The sequence below is a fragment of the Procambarus clarkii genome, chromosome 67 (assembly GCF_040958095.1).
Source record: "Procambarus clarkii isolate CNS0578487 chromosome 67, FALCON_Pclarkii_2.0, whole genome shotgun sequence".
In the NCBI taxonomy this organism is placed as follows: Eukaryota; Metazoa; Arthropoda; class Malacostraca; order Decapoda; family Cambaridae; genus Procambarus; species Procambarus clarkii.
This window is the reverse complement of record NC_091216.1, coordinates 25,923,143-25,947,455: the sequence shown is the minus strand read 5'-3', so window position 1 is coordinate 25,947,455 and position 24,313 is coordinate 25,923,143. Positions and strand designations below refer to the sequence as shown.

The following is a 24,313-nucleotide window of genomic DNA, read 5'->3' as shown; positions in this document are numbered from 1 at the left end:
ATACGACATATATATTACATACATATACTTGCTAATATTCAATGATTTAAATACACAGTACTAGTACTCAATTTAAGTTCCAACAGGTGGGTTGTGACCCACTGGTTGGGAATTGCTGCTTTAGACTATTCTAAAAGGTACAACCTCAAAATTCCAAGGATGAGCAATAGGCATCTTTTCCTGGATGAACACAGGGAAGATTTTGTTTTGAAACATGAAGTTTAAGTAAATTAACAAATAATCTAGATATTCCAATATACAATCCCAAAACAACAACTGCAGCTTTGTCTGAGTGGTCTAAACTGAAGTACAGTACACTATTACTTCTTGGATTACAAATTTCAAGTCCAATTTTATGCAACAAGGTTCATTTTGTACTTACCCTTGCCGACATGGGGCGAGGTTGTTGCCAACTAATTCTGAGAGGCTGTGTTCAAAGTAATTTTTCAATTTAGTAACGATCAAGTTCCATGCATTGCACCACAGAAGGCCTGGTGTGTCAAAGAGCCAATGCCTTGCTTCTACTGCACTCTTAACACTTGGTCAATAAATGTTAAGTTATATTTGGTGTGGCTCTTATCGTTTGTTACAAACTACCTTGCTTCGGTTAAGTATAAAATCATTTTTTCTTTAGTTTATTCATAGTCAACAATTAGTTTTATGTACAGCTTCAAAAAGGACTGTTCTTCCTTAAAATAAAACTGGGATGACCTATACTATGTGCAGATGTACAGTATCCAATAGTAGCCTAATAAACATTCTATAAATTTATTAACTATCAACACCTGGGGCAATTCTTAAACCTTGCAATGTAAATGAGATGAAAAACAGTGAAGTAAAAAATACTTGCTATTTAGCGAATATTCATTTCAAATTTAAATGTACAATTATAATGGAGAACATGACAAGATAAATACATTAAATAAAAATGTTAATAACATACAAGTTACATGGCAGCTACAAAATCTTCACCTTTCTTGATACTGGCTTTCAACTCTGTAATAGCATTCTCTACAAGCTTGGCTTCAAATGGTGTCAGTTTACCAATACCAAGGTTTTTCTCCATTCCATTGGGACCCAAAACAAGTGGCGTGGAGAAATAAGTAGCTTCTGTCACATTAGATCTATTAAAAAAAAAAAAAAAAAAAATTATTATCCACCTGAGGGTTAAGTAAATGTTACAGTAGTTTCAAAATTAAATGGTAGAGAATATGAACAATAAAGCCGTCATGTATATAAGATTCACTTTAAAACCGTTCCATACTAACCTGATAAAGGCGCACTCTACAACACCGGCCTCTCCATTTAGGGCACGGATCATGGAGACAGCGAAACGGGCACCAGCATATGCCATAGACAAAGTCGCAGATCCTGCTCCAGCTTTTGCCTTTACTACCTCAGTGCCTGCATCCTTAGTAAAAAATAATAACACATTCAGAAATATTCTATTCATGACAGTAACCAATGTAATAAACACACTTGTATATTTTTTAAATTTATGTAAGGAATTTACACCAAGTCTCTTGCACTCTCCTGGGTGCTTTGTCAAGGGGTATGTGTGTGATTAGGAAGCAAGTATTGTCCTAATTACACATTCAGACCTTAACAAAGCACTCTGCGTGAAAGACTAAATGCCTTACATAAATTTCACAAATACACAAGTGTGGGTTTTTTATCCTATGTTATTAAGTCTGCGAGAAGACATTATCATTACTTAATGAATCCATGTGCCCTCCTTGTTCATCCATGCTATTATAAAATTCTTCCATTATTCACACACACACACACACACACACGTGTGCTAAGATTGCATTCATAATAGCAATACTGCACTTTGCCTATAATGTAAAGCAAAAGCATTGTTTTATCCTTTTCATTTACTGCACTTTTAACCTTTGTGTGTTCACAAACTCGTTACCTTCAGTTCTAATAATTGTTACATTTGTCTTTCATACCATATATGTTTGATCATTTTATAACTTTCACACTGCAGTCTTCCATAATCAATAAATTACTATTTATCATTTTTCACCCCTTCTCTTTCCCAATATGACAAAAAAATAACTGACTAAATAGTAAACATGAACAAAATCAAACATAGTACAGTAATATGAGATTGGAGGAAAGTATACTTCAACAAAGTCTGGCCTAATCTTCAAACATTTGCCATTACGGTATATACATACCTGAATCCTTTCAGTTAGTGCCTTGAGCTGGTCATTGGGGAACTCTACTGAAGGTGTGGCTTGAGAGATCAGAGGAATAATTGTGGTACCTGCATGGCCGCCAATTACTGGCACATTCACTGTCGTGGGATCCAGGCCCTTTAAAATAAATGTAAGGTAATTAATAATTACATGCAAGTATTTACCAAGAACAATTACAAAAAAAAAAGTACTTATAATTTCGGTTATATGACATACCAATTAAAGAACAAGAGATTGGCAATACCTTGAGCTCTGCAACAAAGGTGTTTGCACGAACAATATCAAGAGTAGTAACTCCAAAAATACGACTTGCATCAACACCAGCCTTCTTATATACTTCTGCTGCAATTGGCACCGTGCTGTTTACCTAAAAACAAAACAAAATTATCATTAGCTGTATCAAAAATATTACTGTAGTGTGTCCTTAATGCTGATACAATTCCTTAAGACTTGTGGGTGTGATCTTGGCTGTGATGTACAGACTACATTCATGATATGCAGATGTACAAGAATTTAAATGAAACAATTTAACTGCATTAACATTTCTGCTAGCGTACACTCTCACTGTTTTGGTTGTGTTTACACCTTGGGTGAATGTCATTACCTTTCTAGTAGAAAAATATGCTCTTAGCACGTGCCAGAAATTAAATTTAATTTTGTTCTTCCTTGGAAAATATTTATACTCTACAACTAGAGTATCACAATGTGCAGCAGTGTACCATTTTGTATCAAAATGCAGCTACAATTGGTTTTCAAATTTGGGATTTTGCAATTTTCTACCCCATCATATTGGACCAAGTGTAGCCATGCCTTACTGCAGGATACATAGGGCTTCTTTCATTTTTTTTTTTTTATATACTTGTGACAGGAATGGCAAACCATTCCCATCTTGTTTGCTCCTTGGTTTTGTGGCAAGTTTAATGCAAGTTAGGTGCATAGGAAATGTAAGTATGCTGTATAATGGTTCACCTTTCAAGCACCGAGTCTTTCTACCTTTCTTGATGAAACCAGACCACTAGTTTCTCATGAGATGACTAACATGCCTGTAAGAAAAAAAAAAAAAAAAAGGGGAGGGGGGCATTAATGGGCCTCCTCACAATCCGATTAATGAGTCACAGCTTGGTTGATCAGGTATCCTTTATTGAAGGTGCTTGTCAAGTTCTCTTTTGAACACTACAAGAGGTTGGCTAGCTATGCCACGTATGTGTAGGGAAAGTGTGTTGAGAAGTCTTGGCCCTTTGATGTCGATCGAATTCTCTCTCGGCATGCTTATTGCACCTCTGCTCTTCAGTGGGGCTATTTTGCACATCCTGCCATGCCTTCTGGTCTCATGTAATTACCTAAGTGTAATTACCTAAGTGTAGTTACAGGATGAGAGCTACGCTCGTGGTGTCCCGTCTTCCCAGCACTCTTTGTCATATAACGCTTTGAAACTACTGACGGTCTTGGCCTCCACCACCTTCTCACTTAACTTGTTCCAACCGTCTACCACTCTATTTGCGAAGGTGAATTTTCTTATATTTCTTCGGCATCTGTGTTTAGCTAGTTTAAATCTATGGCCTCTTGTTCTTGAAGTTCCAGGTCTCAGGAAGTCTTCCCTGTCGATTTTATCAATTCCTGTTACTATTTTGTACGTAGTGATCATATCACCTCTTTTTCTTCTGTCTTCTAGTTTTGGCATATTTAATGCTTCTAACCTCTCCTTGTAGCTCTTGCCCTTCAGTTCTGGGAGCCACTTAGTAGCATGTCTTTGCACCTTTTCCAGTTTGTTGATGTGCTTCTTAAGATATGGGCACCACACAACAGCTGCATATTCTAGCTTTGGCCTAACAAAAGTCATGAACAATTTCTTTAGTATATCGCCATCCATGTATTTAAATGCAATTCTGAAGTTAGAAAGCATTGCATAGGCTCCTTGCACAATATTCTTAATGTGGTCCTCAGGTGATAGTTTTCTATCTAGAACCACTCCTAGATCTCTTTCTTTATCAGAATTCTTTAAAGATTTCTCACATAATATATAGGTTGTGTGGGGTCTATGTTCTCCTATTCCACATTCCATAACATGACATTTATTAACATTAAATTCCATTTGCCAAGTGGTGCTCCATATACTTATTTTGTCCAGGTCTTCTTGAAGGGCATGACAATCATCTAAATTTCTTATCCTTCCTATTATCTTAGCATCATCAGCAAACATGTTCATATAATTCTGTATACCAACTGGTAGATCATTTATGTACACAATAAACATCACTGGTGCAAGAACTGAACCCTGTGGTACTCCACTTGTGACATTTCTCCATTCCGATACATTGCCTCTGATTACTGCCCTCATTTTTCTATCAGTCAGAAAATTTTTCATCCATGATAGAAGCTTACCTGTCACCCCTCCAATATTTTCCAGTTTCCAGAACAACCTCTTATGTGGAACTCTGTCGAAAGCCTTTTTTAGGTCCAGATAGATGCAGTCAACCCAGCCATCTCTTTCCTGTAAAATCTCTGTGGCCCGATCATAGAAACTGAGTAAATTCGATACACAGGATCTTCCTGATCGAAAACCATACTGTCTGTCTGATATTATATCATTTCTCTCCAGGTGTTCTACCCATTTAGTTTTGATTAGCTTTTCCAATACTTTCACTATTACACTTGTCAATGATACAGGTCTATAATTGAGGGGGTCTTCCCTGCTGCCACTTTTGTAGATTGGAACTATGTTAGCCTGTTTCCACACGTCTGCTACGATTCCTGTACACAGGGATGCCTGAAAAATCAGGTGAAGTGGAATGCTGAGCTCAGATGCACATTCTCTCAGAACCCATGGTGAAACGCCATCTGGGCCAGCTGCTTTGTTCCTCCCGAGCTCCTTTAGCATATTTTCCACTTCATCTCTAGACACCTCTATCCGCTCTATGTTGTTCTCTGGAATTCTTATTGTGTCTGGTTCTCTGAAGATTTCATTTTGTACAAACACACTTTGGAACTTTTCATTTAATGTTTCACACATTTCCTTTTCATTTTTCGTGAATCTGTTTCCCATTTCCAACCTCTGGATATTATCCTTTACCTGCAATTTGTTGTTTATGAATTTGTAGAATAGGCCCGGTTCTGTTTTACATTTATCTGCTATCCCTTTTTCAAAATTTCTTTCTGCCTCTCTCCTTACTGCTGTATAATTGTTTCTCGCATCTTTGTATCGCTGGTATGTTTGGGGGTTTGGCCTCTTCCTATACTGATTCCATTTTTGTGTCTTTTGGTCTCTTGCCCTCTCACAATTTCTGTCGAACCAATCCTGTGATGTTATTTCTGTGTGCAGATTAGGAACCAGTCCTCCTAATATTTTCAAAGTTTAAAAATTATTATGCATCTCTCCTGCCTGTGCTCTAGGGAATACAGTTTCCAAATTTTTACAGGGTCCAATAATTTAGATGTTTCAAGTGGATTCAAGCAGTAAAATATCTATGCATGCTCTCCAGGTCAGCAATTTCTCGAGCTTTAAATGGGGCTGTTAGTGTGCAACAATATAGCATTTTAGAGAGCACTAATGTCTTAAAAGGTATCATTGGTGAGGCATATCTTGGGTTAGGGTAACATCTGATATATGGCTCAATGATGATGTCATATTCATGAAGAACATTGCAAAGTTTTTCCAGAAAAAGTTCGTTCTGGACCTATTGCATTGCAAAGCAATGCAATTTTGTTTAAAAAAGCTTGTAAGCAGTTGCTCCATACACCATGAGTATGACAAGTCACAACTAGTCAAAATCCCTGTGAAACATTTTCAAAATCACTATCGAGTTGGTCCATACACTACAGACAAGAGTAAAATTATGTGGTATAACAGTTACATTGTTCACTGGTGCTATCTCTACAGTGAAAATAACTTATGGTATTTTATCTTATGCTGTTCTCACCCCAACAAAACCATTCATGTACTATAATGATTCAAAATTGACAATCTAAATCAACTGCTAAATAGATAGGCTTTAAAAATCTTAGATCTCGGATGTTTAAATGTTCTCAGGCCTCACTTGCTGCAGCATGGGGAGTGACTGAACTTATATACTCCTCTCTAGACTTAGACACTTCTTTCATCAGTTCCACTCATTGATTCAATATCACTGGTCTACAGCTAAACTGCTTCTGAAACAGTCAATCTTGACTAATTCCGAGTCATTGAAAACGAAAATGGTGTTTAAAAATGGTTGATCAACGCTAGTTTCCATCCAAGACTAGCCAGTTTTGCTGCATAATGGATGTGCTTTGCTATCAATTCCATTGGTTATGCAGCCCATATGAAGGAAACTTGTGACAACATGAAGCAACTTTTGAGGGGCATAAACAATGACCATCAGTGGCAGCTTATTAGGGACTCAAAGGTTGTTGCTTTTGTGATGGGCCTGCAAGGTGGATACACAAAGTACTCCCATTTGCTTGGGATAGTCATGAGAGAATTCCATTATGTTATGAGAGACTAGCCACTCCGTCGATCAATGGAGCCTGGGTAAAAATGTTCAGCAGCCAACACTTGTTGAATACAGCAAGATTTTGTTACCACCCTCATATATAAAACAATAGCTAATCAACAATTTTAATTATATTTTAATTCAGCACGTTAAAATGCCTGAAACAGCTCTTTTCTTCATCTCAAAAGCAAACTTGAAAAATTGTTTACCAGTGAATTCAAAGCACTTTCCTCCTACAGTACAGTACTATATTTCTAGTTTTTTCACTAGTGTTAGCCAGGCAAAAGTGTTGATATTCTCCCAAGTACATTTTTAAAATTTCCATCAACATAAATGCTCTTTTTCATTAATACAAAATAAAATTAACAATTAACTTAGGAAAACTTACAGGATTAGAGATGATACAAATCATAGCCTTGGGGCAGTTCTCTGCACAGGCCTTAGCCAGGTTAGCCACAATGGAAGCATTGGTATTGAACAAGTCATCACGTGTCATGCCAGGCTTGCGGGGCACTCCAGCAGGGATCACCACCACTTCACACCCTTTCAGTGAGGCCTATAAATAGATAACATTTTTTAATACAGCTTAGAATTACACTCCAATTTATGTATCAATTTTCATCCAAGATACTCGTGAATTGAATTATGTTCAACACACTGTTCAGATAAAAACTATTGTACATGATAACTCACAGCAAGCTGGTCAGGTCCTACATAGCCCGTGACTTTGGCTGGAGAATCGATGTGAGAGAGATCAGCTGCAACTCCAGGCGTGTGGACAATATCATAGAGGGAGAGCTCCGACACCAGTGGAGAATTCTTTAACAGGAGAGAGAGTGGCTGACCGATGCCCCCACTGGCACCCATCACTCCAACTTTCTTGTTGGCCTGCAAATATACAAAGATTTTATTACCGTCATTAAGTTTGGTTTTTAAATTTTAAGTCATTGGCATGGCCCCACAAGAAATTTTCAAGAATCGCTGCTAGTTCATATTGTGCTGAGTGACTAAGTGGAGAAATTAATTAATACATTATAAAATATGAAAGTCATAAAAAATCGAAAGCCCTTCTTGGCAACAATATTGATTGCCAAACAAGGACTCTACTACCTACCAACTTATTTTCTGCTCCTATACCATGGTTTATGACTTACCAGATCCATTTCAGTTAACATTTGTAAAATATGTCCAGACAGGTATATTATTGTATAGTTCTAATTGTTGCACTACATATATCAAGACCTAGTAATGTACCGTCTTATCTAGATTTCCAGAAAGCTTTTAAAAGGTCTTGTGCAGTTGTTTTTAAATAGTTGGACAAGTATCAAAATCTAGTTTGAGAGAGCTTTGTTTAGCACTAGCAGCTAGCATAAGATTTTAATCTCCCACAGGGTGCAAGGGGGCTCACATCCTGCTGATCAGGTCTCAAGTAATCAGATGCCTTCTCTGGGGGGCAGGGGGAAATGGGAACCCATCCTGGGTGTACTAAATACATCAACCATGGGTCAACCATAGATAAACCATGGGTGGCACATGTTGCAGCTCACAGCAATGCCATGCAGCTTGTGTGACAGCATCCTTTAATAATGACTAAATAAAGAAGTACTGTACTGTATATGCAGTTATTTATTGATACTGTACGTGGTGGACTGTGCTCTTTAGTGTACATTTATAAATCTTTTATATGTCATTGTGTCGGGGGACAGACAGCCAGCATATATATATCTATACATGTTAGGCTTATATCAAGAGCCCTTCTCCCAGGGTGCAATCTCACAAGCTAACTCCTGGGTACCTACTTACTGCTAGGTGAACAGGAATATTAGGCGATAAGAAATGCGCCCAACCATTTCTGTCCCGCCTGCGATTTGAACCTGGAATTCTCGAAAGCGAGTCAAGAATGAAACCTACTGTACAACTGGGACCTAGGAGGTAGGGGATAAAATTGTGATACTCTACTAATACAAAGTGGGGCACACACATGAAGTGTTCAAGCTGTGCTAGAGCATTTAACAATAGTGCTTTATGAGTACCAGTAAAAGGTCAACTGTTTTAAAGGAATTCAAGTGTTGGTACTCGCCTAGTTGTGCTTGCGGGGGGTTGATCTTCAGCTCTTTGATCCTGCCTCTCAACTGTCAACCACCTGGTGTACAGATTTCTTACCCTATTTGGCATTTGCAGTTTCTACATTTGAAACTGTGTATGGAGTCTGCATCCACCACATCACTGCCTACTGCATTCCATTTGTTACCCCACTTTGAATGAAAAAATTCTTTCTAATGCTTTTGTGGCTAATTTGAGTACTCAATTTCCTTCAGTGTTCCTTTGTGTTCTACCTATGCTAAATAGTTTGTCTTCGTCCACCGTCAATTGCAGAGCATTTCTAGTTTAGTTAAGTTGCACTCGTGAAATATCAAATGGTTATTTGTTTCTAGTGTGGTACCAATTGGTTCTGTTACCAATGACAATGTTTAAAACAAAACAGTAAAATTACTAAAATTACACTAGAATACAGTAAATGAGGTAGATTTCTTTGAGGTACACTGAAAAGAATAGTTTACAATACAATCATGGCTAGAGTACAATGGAGCAAGGGATTATGGGGGAGGCTAGGTAACCTATGTAACAATGAAACCTAGGGTTTCATTGGTTTAGGAAGCCTGGTCGACGACCGGGCCGCGGGGACGCTAAGCCCCGGAAGCACCTCAAGGTAAGGTAACCTCAAGGTAGGGTTACCTAACCTGCCCTAGGTAACCCTAACTGTTCTGTCTTTCAGGGACATGAGGTTTAGTTCCTGTAGCCTTTCATCGTAACTCGTACATCTCGGTTCTGGGACGAGTCTGATGGCACACCACTGAATCTTCTCTAACTTTGTCTAGTGTTTAACTAGGTATGGACTCTAGGCTGGAGCTGCATACTCCAGGTTTGGTCTATTTTATTAAAACTAAACATTTACAGCAGAAAACTATAAATAATAGCAAGTGTAATTTGGGAGTTGTTCAGTATCAAAGCAGACTCCCATTTCTCTAATAAACCTAATTTCATCATATTTATGCATTTTGTAATTACCCCAAGAGAAATCACCTTCCTCATAACCACTCACACCCACACTGCACCATCCTCCCTCACAACCACTCACACTGCACCATCCTCACAACCACTCACACTGCACCATCCTCCCTCACAACCACTCACACTGCACCATCCTCCCTCACAACCACTCACACTGCACCATCCTCCCTCACAACCACTCACACTGCACCATCCTCCCTCACAACCACTCACACGGCACCATCCTCACAACCACTCACACTGCACCATCCTCACAACCACTCACACTGCACCATCCTCACAACCACTCACACTGCACCATCCTCACAACCACTCACACCCCCCCCCTCCACCCTCATAACCAGTCAATATCAAGGGTGACAATAGGTGACAGCCGTGATAAGTGCCTAGCAGCTACGAGCCCCGGTGGCAGTGTATGGCCACGCCGGCGGCCGGGGGAGGCGGCTTACGGCATGGGTGGTGGAGAAGCTCCTGGCGAGGAGGGCGGCGAGGTGTGGGCGGCGAGGGGCGGCGAGCCTGGAGAACATGACGAGTAGCGGGCGGCGGCGACGGCGGCTGGAGGACAACTGGCGGTCTCACCGGCTGGTGCCGGCTGCCAAGCCTCCCCGTCACCACACCTTCACATTCACACTAATTCATTCCACATTACCGCAGGCAAAATCAATTTCCAAATGAAAATATATGTAGATATGACGAGAGACGTTTATTTACTGTAGGTTTCCCTCTCGGGTAATGGTTTAATAAACATGGTGCGGCCCTAAATACATGTAACGGTGGAGACGGAAATATTCTCACACGGTTGGGGAATTGCTGGGTTGCTAGGCCCAATATATTTGGCTCAGTAATGATACTATTGTTATTACTTTATTATATAGCTGGTGTATGAATATCTATGTATTTGATTTACCCGAATTGTGGTTTCCCCGCAGTCAGGGACAACATGCAGTTGCCGATTACTCTCGGGTACCTATTTAGTAAAGTCAAGTCAATTTTATTCAGGAAAGTACACATTGTTGCTTTACAAACATAATGTTGGATTTACAGATAGAGCTAGTTCATACAATGCCTAAAGCCACTAGTACGCATACGGGCAACTAATAATTGCTAGGTGAACAATCGCATCACGTAAAAGGAAACTTCCAAAATGCGATCTGTCTTGCAGCGGGAATAGAACCCGGGACCTTACGGCTTTGACCCAACTGTCTCCTTTTCTGGCAGGCTTCTGGAGGGGTCCTTTGGTTAGTGATGGTTGAATTGACTGGGGGGGAGCATAATTTTTTGTCAGGTTGTACTAATTCACACTACCTGTTTGCCACCGCCTCAGTCCCATAACACCAAGACTAGCCTACCTACCGTCTATCTCAGAGTCCATGATTCGGTCGCAGATATACTGCATTCACAGCGATCTTCTCTAATACGTCTTGGGCAGATATAAGATATTCAGGGTTTTGCCAGGCTAACAGAGTCACAGGAGCCAGGTATTTGGTCAATGACCCTGGTCCTCTTCAGTTTTGTGTTGCTCTGTACAATGTTTCTTGGCTGCTGCCTTTCTCTTCTCTGGTTATGATCCTCTAAGTTGTCTCTTATTTAGCTACAAGGGTCCACCAGTAGGCTTACCCAGATGTCCAACATTGAATAATGAAGCGCCTCCTTCTGGTAAAGCCCCCGTGGCTCCCCATCTTCCTCCCTCCCTTGTTTTTCAGTGTGTTTCTTCCTGGATCCGAGGCTAATCAGCCTGGCCAAGAGCCAAGCCACCAGGTGGCAGCATTCCGTACTATTGGGTTCTAGCTTTTTTTTTTTTTTTTTTTTTTTTTTTTTTTTTGGAAAAGTCTTGTGTAAAGAGAAAATATGTATTCAAGGATAACAAAAACTACTTACAAAATCTTTTTATTTGTTCTAGTTCTTTGATCTAGGAATAATGGATATTCATATGCCCATAACAGTTCATAAAGGAATTCTAAGTAAAAAGCAATACATATTAATATATAAAGCTCTATTCACTTGCATTCTAAGAACCTGGGGCCAGATTCACAAAGCAGTTACGAAAGTATTTACAAACATGTACATCATTCCTCAATTTTTGAAGGCTTTGGTTGCATTTTTTAAAGTTTACAAGTATGAAACTTCCCAATCAACTGTTGTTATTTTCATAAACAGCCTCCTAGTGCTTCAGAGTTCATTAACTGTTTAATAATTGTAAACAAAGCCGTCAAAGATTGAGAAAAGATATACAGGAAGTGCTTGCGTAACTTAGTGAATCTGGCCCCTGACCAGATTACAGTACTTGATAATATGGGGCACCAGATGAAGCAGCTAGAAGAGCCAATTTATTAAAAAAAAAAAACTAGTACTGTACAAACACAAAGGGAGGAACAATGAAGCTACTTTAATTATATCATATATGGTCACTGATTTTTTTTAATTTAAATTTATCACTTTGCAAAATCTAGCAAAGCTTCAATAAGTAAAAAATTGTATTATGTACCATATTGTTCACATAAATCTTGTTTTTAAACTAAATAGTAATTAATATACATAGAAAAAATTATCAAAATTCGTACATGCAGTAAACATGCTGAGCTAAATCAATTTAGATTTCAGTGCTATTTCAACACTTTTTTTTTTCCTTTTTACAGGATACTTAACTGATTTCAGTCTGTTCTTATTTTAACATGAAGGTGCACCATAAAATCGCATGTAAATATGCATGATCTTCAGATATTACAATGGTAAGAATATTTCATGCAATTTAAGAAATTCAGAATTTACTTAAGTTATAAACATCTTTCCTTAAACCTGTGCTTCTCCCACATATTCCACATTACCATATTAAAAAAATTTCTTAATGTAATTTTAAGTCAATCATTTTCACTTTCACATGTATATCATGTATTATACTCCTTTAATAATATGTAATAAGTATTATACAGTATATGCTTCCTCCTTTCACTATTGACAAAGTATTTAACACACTTCAATATACAGTACAGTACTGTAATACAAAAATATACAGTATATATATACTCATGCAGGTTTCTTGCACGTTGCACACTTCCATACTTGCTTTTCAATGCACATATTGTGCTACACTTTTCTCCCTAGAGGTAATTTTTGTCTTGTTTTATCATTGCCATCCTTATTGCACATTTACAGATAACCCATTCCTGGTCTGGTTATACATTCAAACAACCTAATAATGCCACCTTATCAAACTTTATAAAAAAAAAAAAAAATGCATTCATAAACATTCCACGCAAAAAACATATAACCTTTAATTATTCAGCAGGGAAATGACATCTATATTCATCAGCTGAAATACAGTACAGTGACACCTCGGCTTACGAATGCCCACTCTTTATAAACTTTTCGGTTACGAGACCAATGTCTTTTGTAAAATCCGAATGTGGTTATGAACTTTGTCTCGGGAAACATAGTTTGTTGATATGCGTATGGCCGACCTAGCGTGTGGTGGCATGGCAACCGCGCCTCAGTTTACCAGTGCCTCCTGTCTAGTGACAATCGCGGTTGAATTCTTTGTAAAGAATTTCAATATTTTTTGGTACTTGAACAAAGTTATTATTATATATCTCACCATGGGTCCCAAGAAAGTCAGTGGTAAGGTTCAACCTATGAAAACACATGTGAGGATGACCACAGGAAAAACAAGAGATCATTCATAGTGAGACAATGTGATGTCTCACTACAGACAAGTGTTAAAACATAGGGAAAACAAGTATCTATGGAAAGGTTGTTAGTGAGAAAAACAAGCAGCGAGCCACAACCACGTACTAGTGGTATGCAGACAAAACGTAGGGGAGAGAGTACCCCAGAAAAGAAAGTAATTAAGTATCAAAAAAGAGGGCACCAAACCGGGAAGGCTATATAGCACCATCAAATGTGCGGAATAATCAGAGGGCGCTAAATATCATCAAGAATGCCAATACGAGTACCCCAGATAAGTTATCATTGCCTGATGTTATAATGAACGGGGACTCCCCCTTCCATACACTAACACCTCACCTTTCCTCCCCTCCCTCCCTCACCGTCTTCCATATGCCAACAAGAGTCATCAATAAAGGTAAGCAATAACGTTTTACATACTTTAGTACAGTACTAAAAATTTGGGTGAATTAGGTACTGTATAAAATCTATTTTTAAGTTAATATATTTGGAAGTGTGGAATGGATTAATTCAATTTATATTATTTCTTTTGGGAAAATTCGCTTTGGTTTACAAATTTTCAGGTTACAAACCGTCTCTGGGAACGGATTAAATTCGTAAGCTGAGGTACCACTGTAGTTTAATATCAAACCACAGTATTGATTCTGCTCACTTTATCATCCTTACCAATATTTCAAAGCATTTAGTCAATATTATTCACTAATGCACTCAGAAATCCCTCTAGTGCCAAGAACACTGAAAAAGTGAGTAAAACAAAGATTCTATTAACTATCCAATGCCAACTCAAAATAATAAACACAGTACAGTATTATCCCATTTCATACTTTCACAGCCAGATATGTAAAATATATTTATATCATACAGTACAGTATTAATTTACAACTGATAACCATTCATAGAGGAGCCAACATTCATGAAGCATAATTACTGTATACTGGTTTAAACTTATCACCACCATACAGTTTATCTTACCTCTATAGGGTGAGGCTAAAATAGGAAAGTATTCAACTAATGCTATGCTGATAGTGCCAAATTATATTGCTGTGTTAGTACTCTCATTACATACAGTGGTAAAGATTAAAGGTAGAGGCAATACAGTAACATGCAAGCTATAGCCTGTAACAAAATTATGTTTTGTAAATTAAGAACAGTGCTTAGTTGCATTCATCAAAAAATATTGAAGATTAATTTTATTTGCTAAAACTATGGTGGATAAACTGGAGTTAGGCAATATGAATTAAGAAAACATAAAAGAACTATAATGAAAAAAAAAAGTATTGTACAGTTACTGGTATTATTTATATTTAGGCCTAAGGAAAAGCTCTGTGATTGTAGTTATTCTGCACATAAAGCATCATTAATTATTCTAAAAACTATTAGTGGACATTTTATAGATTTTACTTGACATGCTTAGTAAAATGAAAATCCAATATATGCAGTATAGTATAGTGTAAAAGGTTTAAGTCCCTCAAGAAGTGAAAGGTTTGATAGATGGACTAAGACAAATTTAAAATTTAGTAGAAATATAATACTTTAACAATATATTTTGAGGGGGTAGCATTCAACTGAAAAAACAAGTATGAGCATGTGTTAGATTTAGCCTGTGGTAAACCACATGAAAATGAAATAGAAAAGTATAGAAGGAAACACCTAAGTTAGTGTAATATAGTGAGGAAGGATATACAAAGCTTATTAATACATTCTTTAAAGCAAACGAAAACGCACAAGGTGAGGTCAAGAGTTATGCACGGACATCGAAGACAAAACATGAGAACCATAATTGTATTAAGATACGCCAAGTGGTAGAGCATGATTTACTCAACTAGCCTGGATGATAGTGAAAAGTTGTGAAGGTGTTTTATATACAGGAAGGCAACATATGGACTAAAAACAACTTGCCTTAGTTTATATATTCTCATGCATATGACAATGTATTTGTACCCAAAAGGTACATTTAAGGTACCCAAAGACAGTATATTAATTAAGCATTAGCACTTAGGTATGTCTGGGAATACCTTAAGATACATAATACATACATTTGTTTGCTGGTTTAAGATTACTGTTAATTATAATGCACATAGAGGATTATCTATCATTTACTGCATGCATATATTAACTTTATAAGCGCTACACACATTTCCTAATAAAATGAAAAGTACTTATTAATTAATATAGATTTTTTTAGCAGCTGTGTTATCAGTTTTATGTAAATTGTAACAGCTCGTGCCCATCCAGGTAATTTAATTATCACGATAAAGCACTAAGCCATCATGACATAGAGCTCTTCGAATAAGTTCCTGAAACTTTATATACTTCAAGAGACACTGCTGTACAAAGGATTAGCACAACTTTTACAGTTGCAGTATGTTGTCAAATACACAATTTAAAGTCATTAAAGTATAAATCAAAACGAAGTAAACTGTAAAAACAATTCAGATACTCAAAAATAACTGATGAAAACCTTTGATATAAATATCAAAATGCACACACACACACAACCACAAAATGTATGGGAGTAATAAATATTCAAATTTAAATACTATGTCAAGTTGGGCTAACTAGGACTCTCCATTTGCCTTCTTGTAATGTTCTATGAGATGTTTCTTGTATGCTATCTGGTTAGCCCATAGTTCAGCTGCATGGCCATTAAGGGGACTATCATTATTTGGTTCTGTAAAAGAAAATATCATTAATTTCTGACAACAAAACTGTATGTGTGTTTATTAAAACTGTCTCGCATCATGCAGGTCGGTGTTCAATCCCTGACTGTCCAATTGGTTGGGCACCATTCTTTCCTCCCGTCCCAAATCCTCATCCCGAGTCCTTCCAAGTGCTATATAGTCCAACCCGTTCTCGCAAATTTAATAAGTCAATATTGACTTATTAAATATGTGCATAGGTGACATACTAAACATAATAGTTTCCCTTGAACAGCTTCATAGAAAACACCAACCTTACCTAACCTACTTAGTATGTCAAGATAAGCATCTTATTGCTTCGTAATTACAATTATTACCAAACCTATACCTATAATAGGTTAAGTAACAATTGTAATTATGAAGCTATAAGATGCTTATTTTAACATACTGTACTAAGTAGGTTAGGTAAGGTCGGTGTTTTCTATGAAGCTTTTCAAGGGAAACTATTATGTTTAGTATGTCACCTATGCACGCAACTAATAAGTCAATATTGACTTGTTAAATTTGCGAGAACGGGTTGATATAGTCGCACTGGCTGTGCACTTTCTCCTGATAATTCTTTTCCTTTCCTTATCATATCTAATAAAGGGAGGTAGGTATCTTTGGTGGTTATGAGTACAGGGAGTTTAATGAGTACTAATGTTGCACCATAAATCTTAAGGATTTATTAATCTTTAAGGATTATGATAACAGGAATAAAAGTTCAGGGAGTATAAATTAGAAATAATGCCTTTAAGGATTATTATGAATGCATCGAGCTCAGGGAATACAGTTTGATGAGCACAGGCTGGTTTAAAGAGGATTTGGAAGTGGGATTCACAATGGCAATAATGGTGGTCTTATTAGCTTTGTTCTGAACCCACAACTGGGGATCCTGGGACTGATTTCTGGGCGGAGCTGAAATAGCTGGGCACATTTCCTTTCACATAACAGTAAATAGGTATCCAGGAACTGGGCAACTGTTGTGGGGGTTGCATCCTAGGAAAGGTCAAAAGTTCGATCTAGGGGGGAAAAAGGACCTCAATACAAGCCTCAAGTATATACAGACTTCCTGTTCCCAACAAAATGAATTATTACATTATATGAAGATCATAAGGTAATAACGATGGTCATGGGGTTAGTTGTGGTAGTGTTGGTAATAGTGATAGTTACAATCAAAAGTGGTTTAGTTATGGTGCCACTTGCCTGTTTGTAACTATAGCAGAATAATGCTTTTACTTATCAGTGACTACAGAGGAGTGAAATCTACCTCTACATGCCCTACCTCCTAGTCATTTATACCTTATGTTCCAATTCCCTCTCTCAGCATTAACACCATCATATTTTTTCTTTAAGGTGTGAATGGAATTGGCTTCAATAACCTTTTCCTTCAATGCGTCCCACTTGGCAATCACCTGTACAGGGGCAAGAGTGTTCTTACATTTCTCCAACTCAAGTGTGTGCCTAGGGATGTGACGTTATTGTAACCCAATCAGCAGAGATTTGAGGTATCAAGCCTCTGAAATGCACAGAACTGAAACCACCACCCTGTTCTACAAACAGGTGAACCAAAAGCAGACCATTGTATAATTGCCATCTAGCAACCATGCAATGTGCCAAACTCCTTACTGTGACAATATAATACTTATCTCCTCGGTAAGAAAGTCCCAAAACACAACCAAACCAGAGTTATTCACTAGAAGCCCAACCGCCGAGGACGAAAGAAATTTCCACAGAAGATAGCCATGGTAGACAAATGTAACACTGTCAGCAAGAGCCGAAGTGTTTAACGATACTCAATAGGAAACTAGTGCGTGCTTGTGAAACAAAAAACACTAATCCCTGTGCAGGCCTTACAATTATTACAGTAATTCTGTTAGTCTACAATCCTGGTCATTGCATATGAGATGTTTAATGTTTATAGGCACCTGGAAGAGCGAGTGCGTCAGAGGCCAGTCAGTTGTGGACCGACCTGCAGCTTATCAATGGCATAGTATAGCACATTGATAGATAAGTAATTTGCAGATATGCTTTCATTCTTCCAGTGATTTTCCAAAACATTCTTTGGCATTTTTTAACATTCACTACACAAGATGGCAAGCCTTAGTTCAAAACCATCTCTGATCCTTATTTGATCCCCACCTGCTAAGGAAACAAGGGGTAATGTCAAAGGTCATCATTTCCAGTAGGCAGTGCTTGCCTAATGATTACCTGATGTTTAATTGGGCTGTGCTAATAGCTAGAATGCAAGCTATGGGAGCCACTGAAGAAAGGGCCCTGAAACAAACTATCATCTGGTATTGAGCTACAGGTAATTGTTATACCTTACAAAAATATATTTTCCCAACTAAAGAAAATAAGTACAGTATCATAAACGCTGCTCAAGTACAGTCTAAAAACACTAAATTACCACTCACCTCCGAGTAATGACTGAATCGAGAGAAGAATGGACCGCACATCATAAGATGCCGACCACTTTTCTTTTAAAATGTCTAGGCAGATGTTTCCATGCAGATCAACATTTGGGTGAAAACAGGATGTTACAAACTTGACAGTTGGGGCTGAATAAGGGTAGCTGCTTGGGAACTCAAATGACAATCTGTATGTTAGCCCGTCATAAACCTGAAAAAAATTAAATAACTCAAGTTAGCAATCTTCAATAGCATGTTGTATGTCACTACGTTATTGAACTCCATAACCAGGTACTGTACATATGGATGTACCGTGTTTCACTGCATTAATCTACGCTGTGTAGATTTACTGTACAATGTGATATCATTTTCACAAGAATTATTGTACAATATTCTGTATTGTAAACCAAATGCAGTGCTGAATATTTTCCAATATTAGAAGTTAATACAATTTTTTACGGCCATTAAAAAATGGATTACACATAGAAAATTTAAGTTTTTTGTTCTTTACATGTTACAAATCATATAGAAACTGTACCAAAGAAAAAAATTCAATTTCATTTGAGTTATAGAACTTTTTATCTGCTTTTATGGCAGAGGAAAGACTTCCTGACCCGACTCATTCTGCTTGCCATGTTTATTTAATTATATATATACAAGAAGGTACATTGGGTTTATAAGAGTACATAGCATTGATGTTTTTACATTCTTGTAAAGCTACTAACACGCATAGCATTTCGGGCAGTGGTAAAATTTAATAGAGTATTACATATACCAGTCAAAGCACTTCCTCAAAAATAAATAATATTACATACTCTGCAGTTTAAGTTTAATAAATTCCCTTCTTGACTGGTGCCCATAATGCACACAGTACAGTAGTTTATCTCAGACACCCAAAAATCTAACAAGTCCTGAAGAAGCTGCATGCACGTTACTACCAGGCAATAATTGTAATAAAATTAAACAAATGTTATTAAATTATTATGCATTTATGAGGAACAACACACTGTACAAGCAACCATCTTCATATACAATACAGTATACAGTTTATACTGTATCACATTTTGCAAGTCTATGTGAATCAAAGTATGGTATAGTATTGTTAAGAGCATACAGGTACAATAAAATATTATGCAATGCTTACTGTTAAGGCTGGTCCCGTGATGGTACCGATCCACTTGAACAAATTGTCTCCTTCAGGGAACGCAGAGATTCCTTTGTCCATGGACAACATCAGTGTCATCAGCTCATGTTGCAGCCTGGATTACATCATTATTTTACATTAATTCACATACTGAATAGGCTCATTGGTCATGTTTGAAGTAATGTCTACCCATGCATGGACAATTTTAAATGTATCGCATATGCATCGCATATATATAGTATCTACAACTAAACACTTTAGTAAAATACGACAAGTACTCTCAACTATAGCAGGACAACATTAATTTATTATCAACTATATTGACCGAACAACTTTATGACAGGACAAATGCACCAAATGCTTGCACTACCATTATATTATTTTTAAGGACCTATAAAATAAGTTGATTGAATAAGGAATCCAATTAAGTTCCAAGTCTAAAATAAATTATTATACCTAAAATGCTAATTTATATTACATGTACATGCAGACAAAACCAGAAAAACTGTCAGAATCTCTGATCCAAAAATACTGTACAGTATATTGAAACATGAGATGTATCTTACTTAAACTTGTTAATGTAAACTAAATATTGTCATGATTTTGTAAATGATTCCTATGAAAAATAAATTGTGTTTTAACTGCCAAATTTATGTTGTATTTTTAATTTAATGTTTGTTTTCATAATATATGATCCTTAAGACACCATGATAGACACCAAGAACATGGATGACCAGTTTGAGAGTCCTCTGAGTATGGGAAGAACAGAAAAAGATCTTAATACTCAGTTTCCAAAAAAGGATGCACTGTACCAATCATTGGTATACATTGCACCTGTCTCCAGACACCCCACAAGGCTGAACATCTAAGAACCAGGAATGTTATTCTGTGTGTGTTGCCTAATACTATAAGTTATATCAACATAATACACAGTTACAACAATTACATTTCTAGGGGTTTATTATATTTATTTACATACAAGAAGGTACATTGGGTTGTGCACATACATACATTGGTGATTGGGTAGTACATTCTTGCAAAGCCACTAAAACGCATAGCATTTTTTTTTTTTAACCTGTGAATGGAAGTAACTTGAATAACTTTTTTCTAAGTATTCCACTAAAGAAGATAAGAATAAGGAAAATGAAGGCCTACTGGCCCATATACGGCAGCTCTTATTTATATCCACACAAAATCATTCTTGTGTGTGTCTAATCTATGCTTTCAAATAATTGAGCAATCTCACATCTGTTATGCTACCTGGTTATTTGTTCCACAAAACAACCCTGTTTTCATCCCAGTATTTACCCAGGTCTTTCCTAAATCTAAACTGAAGCTACATAAACACCCTATCCCCCCCCCCCAAAGTGGCAAGGGGAGTTGGGGGACATAGATAACCAGTTTATATCCCTTGTTTAATGTTCTATATTGTGGTGACCACACTTACAGTGTATGAGAATTTCTTTACAGCTCTACAACTCAAAATGCTTATCCAGCTTTCAACGATGGTTTCTTGTCCTACCTACTTTGTTTAAATAGGTTGCCCTTGTCCACCTAATCTATTTCTTTCAATGTCTTGTATTTAATCATATCCCCCGTTTCATTTCTCTTCTAAAATTGTGAGGTAATGTTCATTTGGTAATAATTTAGTTGCAAGCCAAATTTGTCAAAAGTTTCAATTTGCACTTTAAGTGTGATACATGCTGGTGCTGCATACTCGGTAATGGGTTTTCACATGTACGTAGTGTATAATGGACTTTAAAGCATTCTTGTTTAGATTTCTTTAATGCATTCATTTATTTGCCAATTTTCCTTAGCTCACCGATGTTATCCTGTTCATGTGAGCTTCTGGTGTTAGTGGTGGAAATATATCCACTCTCGGGTCTCTTTCTTACAGTTTCCTGTAGTTGTCTTCCAGTATAATGTAGTTTTCCTAACTTCATTACCTTACACTTACTTTAATTGAATTCCAACAGCCATTCGTCTGCATACTCTAAATTTATTAAGGTCTTCCTGCAGTACCCTACAGTCTTACTGTTATTACTCTCACTAACTTTGCATGATCTGCAAACACTCCCACTAGTAACTCGGTTACATAAATTAGAAAGAGCAACGATCCTCGGTCAGAGCTCTAGGAAATTTGACTTTTCACTCCTCTCCAAGCTAACATATCTGCCCTATGACCCTGTGTGTCTCCTATCATTAGGTTCTCTCTTACTCGGTTTAATTTTTTCCTGTTGATTTCCTGTTACCCAGCTTATCTCCATATCTCGTGTAATAGTCTGGGATTGAGGTGTGTGGGGGCTAGTGTAGCCCCCACATGCCCTCAATCCCAGCTACACTAGCCCCCAATCCCAGCTACACTAGCCCTCAATCCCAGCTACACTAGCCCTCAATCCTAGCTACACTAGCCCCCAATCCCAGCTACACTAGCCCCCACACTCCAGGGCGTGTGTGGGCTAGTGGAAGGGCTAATCTACATATGGAAGGACACGAGGGAGGATATAGACCCCTGGTCTATTGTCTCCCTCCTGTGTTAAAGGTCCAGCCATCGCCCAGGTGTGCTGCGCCACCTTTAAATTCTACCGTTGTCTAACCTTTTACTAACGGAGTGCGAGTCTCTGCCCGCGATGGCTCTCTCGCTGTTATTCTTCGTGGAACTTGATGCCGTAACTGCTCCCGGTGCGATATTTTGAGCCATCTTCTCGACAATGTGCAGAGGAACCTTGCTAGCGTCTTGTTTATCTTTGGGAAGAGAATTCAAACCTGCCCTGTGTATCCCGCCGACCAATCAGCGCCTCAGTTGCTCATGACGTCACCGCCCATACTTCATTGATGTGTACATTCAAATATAATATTAAATTGTTAATAACAATAACATTGTATTGAAAAAAGTAAATGATCACAATTACAATTTTAAGGATATGTATTTGTATTTATATTTCTGAATGACACAGTGGATACTGAACTAAAAAATATCTATCTCTGGGGTAACTGCTCACTACTCGCTTTTATCATTGAAAACCTTCTATATTTTGTTTGGTAATAAATCTACACATCAAATTAATCTAAGAATTAGCAATACCCAAATAAGTAACAGAGTAAATGTTTTATTATTAACAAGCTTAGATATACACAGCAATGTGTTGCTACCCTATTCTATTTGAAGGATTACTTAGTGTTTATCAAAAACTAGCTGTAAGTTCATCTGATATTTCCACCTTATAGGATGGTAAATTTCTTAGTGTTCTCATTGATAACAAGTTGAATTTCCAGTGTCATATACTAAATATAGGAACTTTTTTTAAAATGGGTGACACTGTAAACTCTGCTCCGGGGCCTCGTAGCGCTGTAGGCTGCGTCGGTCCCGCACACCCGCAGCACTCATTTGTTATCAATCACTACATTAATTAGGCTTGTTAATTACTTTTGTTAACTGAGTTATCTTGTTTTTTGTCGTCATTAACTAAATCAGTTATATTACCATTTGTTCACAGTTAATTTATTTGTTAATTTACTTATTATTTATTAATAACTTTATTATTTTACATGAAGGCTAATTATTGTTATTCATATTATAGACTTTATTTATAGTTTACAGTTAATTTACTTATAATACTTTGTATATCTACGGTGTGTAATTTACTATTAATTAATTTATTACTTATAAATAAATAATTTTACCCAAGAATTTACCCAGGATGAGTTTCAGTCACACTACCCAAAATTAGATACTACGTACCTCACTCTGCCCTAGTAATACTTTATTACTCTCATCTATCCTTATCTCACCTGTGATCTTTGTGCCAGGGTTCTACTACCTAAAATTATCTCCGACCTATAATTACTCAACACATCAGCATTTAGAACAATTACAAACTCAAACCCCAGACAGCACTCTGCCCCATTACTTAATTTAAAATCTTTGAATACGTTAGATATTAAGTCACTGCACATCCTCTCAAGTGTGCTCTATATACATATATATATATAAAACACTGAACTGCAGTGCTAATCCTGACCTTAAATTCTTCCTAGAGTGCTGTACTAGAACTCGTGGCATCTCACATCTATTTGATATTCTAAGAGTGCCACTTTATTAAAGTAGAAATCAATGAATTAAATGCTCTGCAAATCAAAGGTCCCAAAATGTGGACTGGTCTTCCTGAACACATCAAACACTGTCCTTCTCTCAACCAGTTTAAAAAGAGAAACAAAGAGCTACTAGGTAAACTCTATGTAACCTTCCTTACTTCCTAAATATCAACCTATGTTTTACTGTTATTGAACATTAATTACTATATCGTATATATTTTTATTTATATATACAAGTTCTCACATTCTTGTAAAGCCACTAATATGCACTGCATTTTGGGCAGATGTTCTGTCACAGTTTTTGCTGTTCTATCATGTAATAATGGTCATTTTATTTCTATTCCCCCTAATTCAATTCATTATTGTTTTTTATCTCATTTAGTTTTTTCCTATACTATATTATGCCTGAAACACTCTGCATCTTAATGGCTTTAGGCATTGTACTTGCCCTACCCATGATTCATACAATCTTCTTGTATTCTATGTACCTGTATGTGCTTTTGCTTAAATATAAATTATTATTATTATTTAATGATGGCTTTGCAAGAATGCAAGA

At 37.1% G+C, this 24,313-nt stretch overlaps 2 protein-coding genes and 1 long non-coding RNA gene across 3 annotated transcripts; 1 reads left to right on the top strand and 2 right to left on the bottom strand.

Moving 5' to 3' along the window:
- Positions 1 to 846: 846 nt before the first annotated feature.
- Positions 847 to 10,355, bottom strand: Mdh2 (malate dehydrogenase 2). Its single transcript, XM_045757497.2, has 7 exons — positions 10,198 to 10,355; positions 7,370 to 7,564; positions 7,065 to 7,232; positions 2,452 to 2,574; positions 2,187 to 2,324; positions 1,269 to 1,411; positions 847 to 1,124 (listed from the first exon to the last, which is right to left on the bottom strand). The coding sequence occupies exons 1-7, from the start codon at positions 10,273 to 10,275 to the stop codon at positions 947 to 949; spliced, it is 1,023 nt and encodes a 340-aa protein (XP_045613453.1). The 5' UTR covers positions 10,276 to 10,355; the 3' UTR covers positions 847 to 946.
- A 524-nt stretch (positions 10,356 to 10,879) lies between these two features.
- Positions 10,880 to 17,675, top strand: LOC138355462 (uncharacterized). The gene is made up of 2 exons (XR_011223938.1): positions 10,880 to 10,986; positions 17,464 to 17,675. It is a non-coding gene; the product is annotated as an uncharacterized lncRNA (long non-coding RNA).
- vih (ubiquitin conjugating enzyme vih) lies at positions 11,623 to 22,450 on the bottom strand. The gene is made up of 4 exons (XM_045757498.2): positions 22,260 to 22,450; positions 19,663 to 19,777; positions 18,525 to 18,729; positions 11,623 to 16,100 (listed from the first exon to the last, which is right to left on the bottom strand). Exons 1-4 carry the CDS (start codon positions 22,361 to 22,363, stop codon positions 15,988 to 15,990), a joined length of 537 nt encoding a protein of 178 aa, XP_045613454.1. The 5' UTR covers positions 22,364 to 22,450; the 3' UTR covers positions 11,623 to 15,987.
- Positions 22,451 to 24,313: the final 1,863 nt, after the last annotated feature.

Bases quoted from the DNA above. Each gene is read 5' to 3' on its own strand.
- Mdh2 (XM_045757497.2), bottom strand. From the start codon at position 10,275: ATGTTCTCCAGGCTCGCCGCCCCTCGCCGCCCACACCTCGCCGCCCTC. The intron at 1,412-2,186 runs GTATGTATATAC...TTTTTTACTAAG, and splicing joins CACTAACTGAAAGGATTCAG to GATGCAGGCACTGAGGTAGT. The intron at 1,125-1,268 runs GTTAGTATGGAA...TTTTTTTAATAG, and splicing joins GTAGAGTGCGCCTTTATCAG to ATCTAATGTGACAGAAGCTA.
- vih (XM_045757498.2), bottom strand. From the start codon at position 22,363: ATGGCTCAAAATATCGCACCGGGAGCAGTTACGGCATCAAGTTCCACG. The intron at 19,778-22,259 runs GTTAGACAACGG...GATGTAATCCAG, and splicing joins TCGCACTCCGTTAGTAAAAG to GCTGCAACATGAGCTGATGA. The intron at 18,730-19,662 runs GTAAGCATTGCA...AATTTTTTTCAG, and splicing joins TCACGGGACCAGCCTTAACA to GTTTATGACGGGCTAACATA.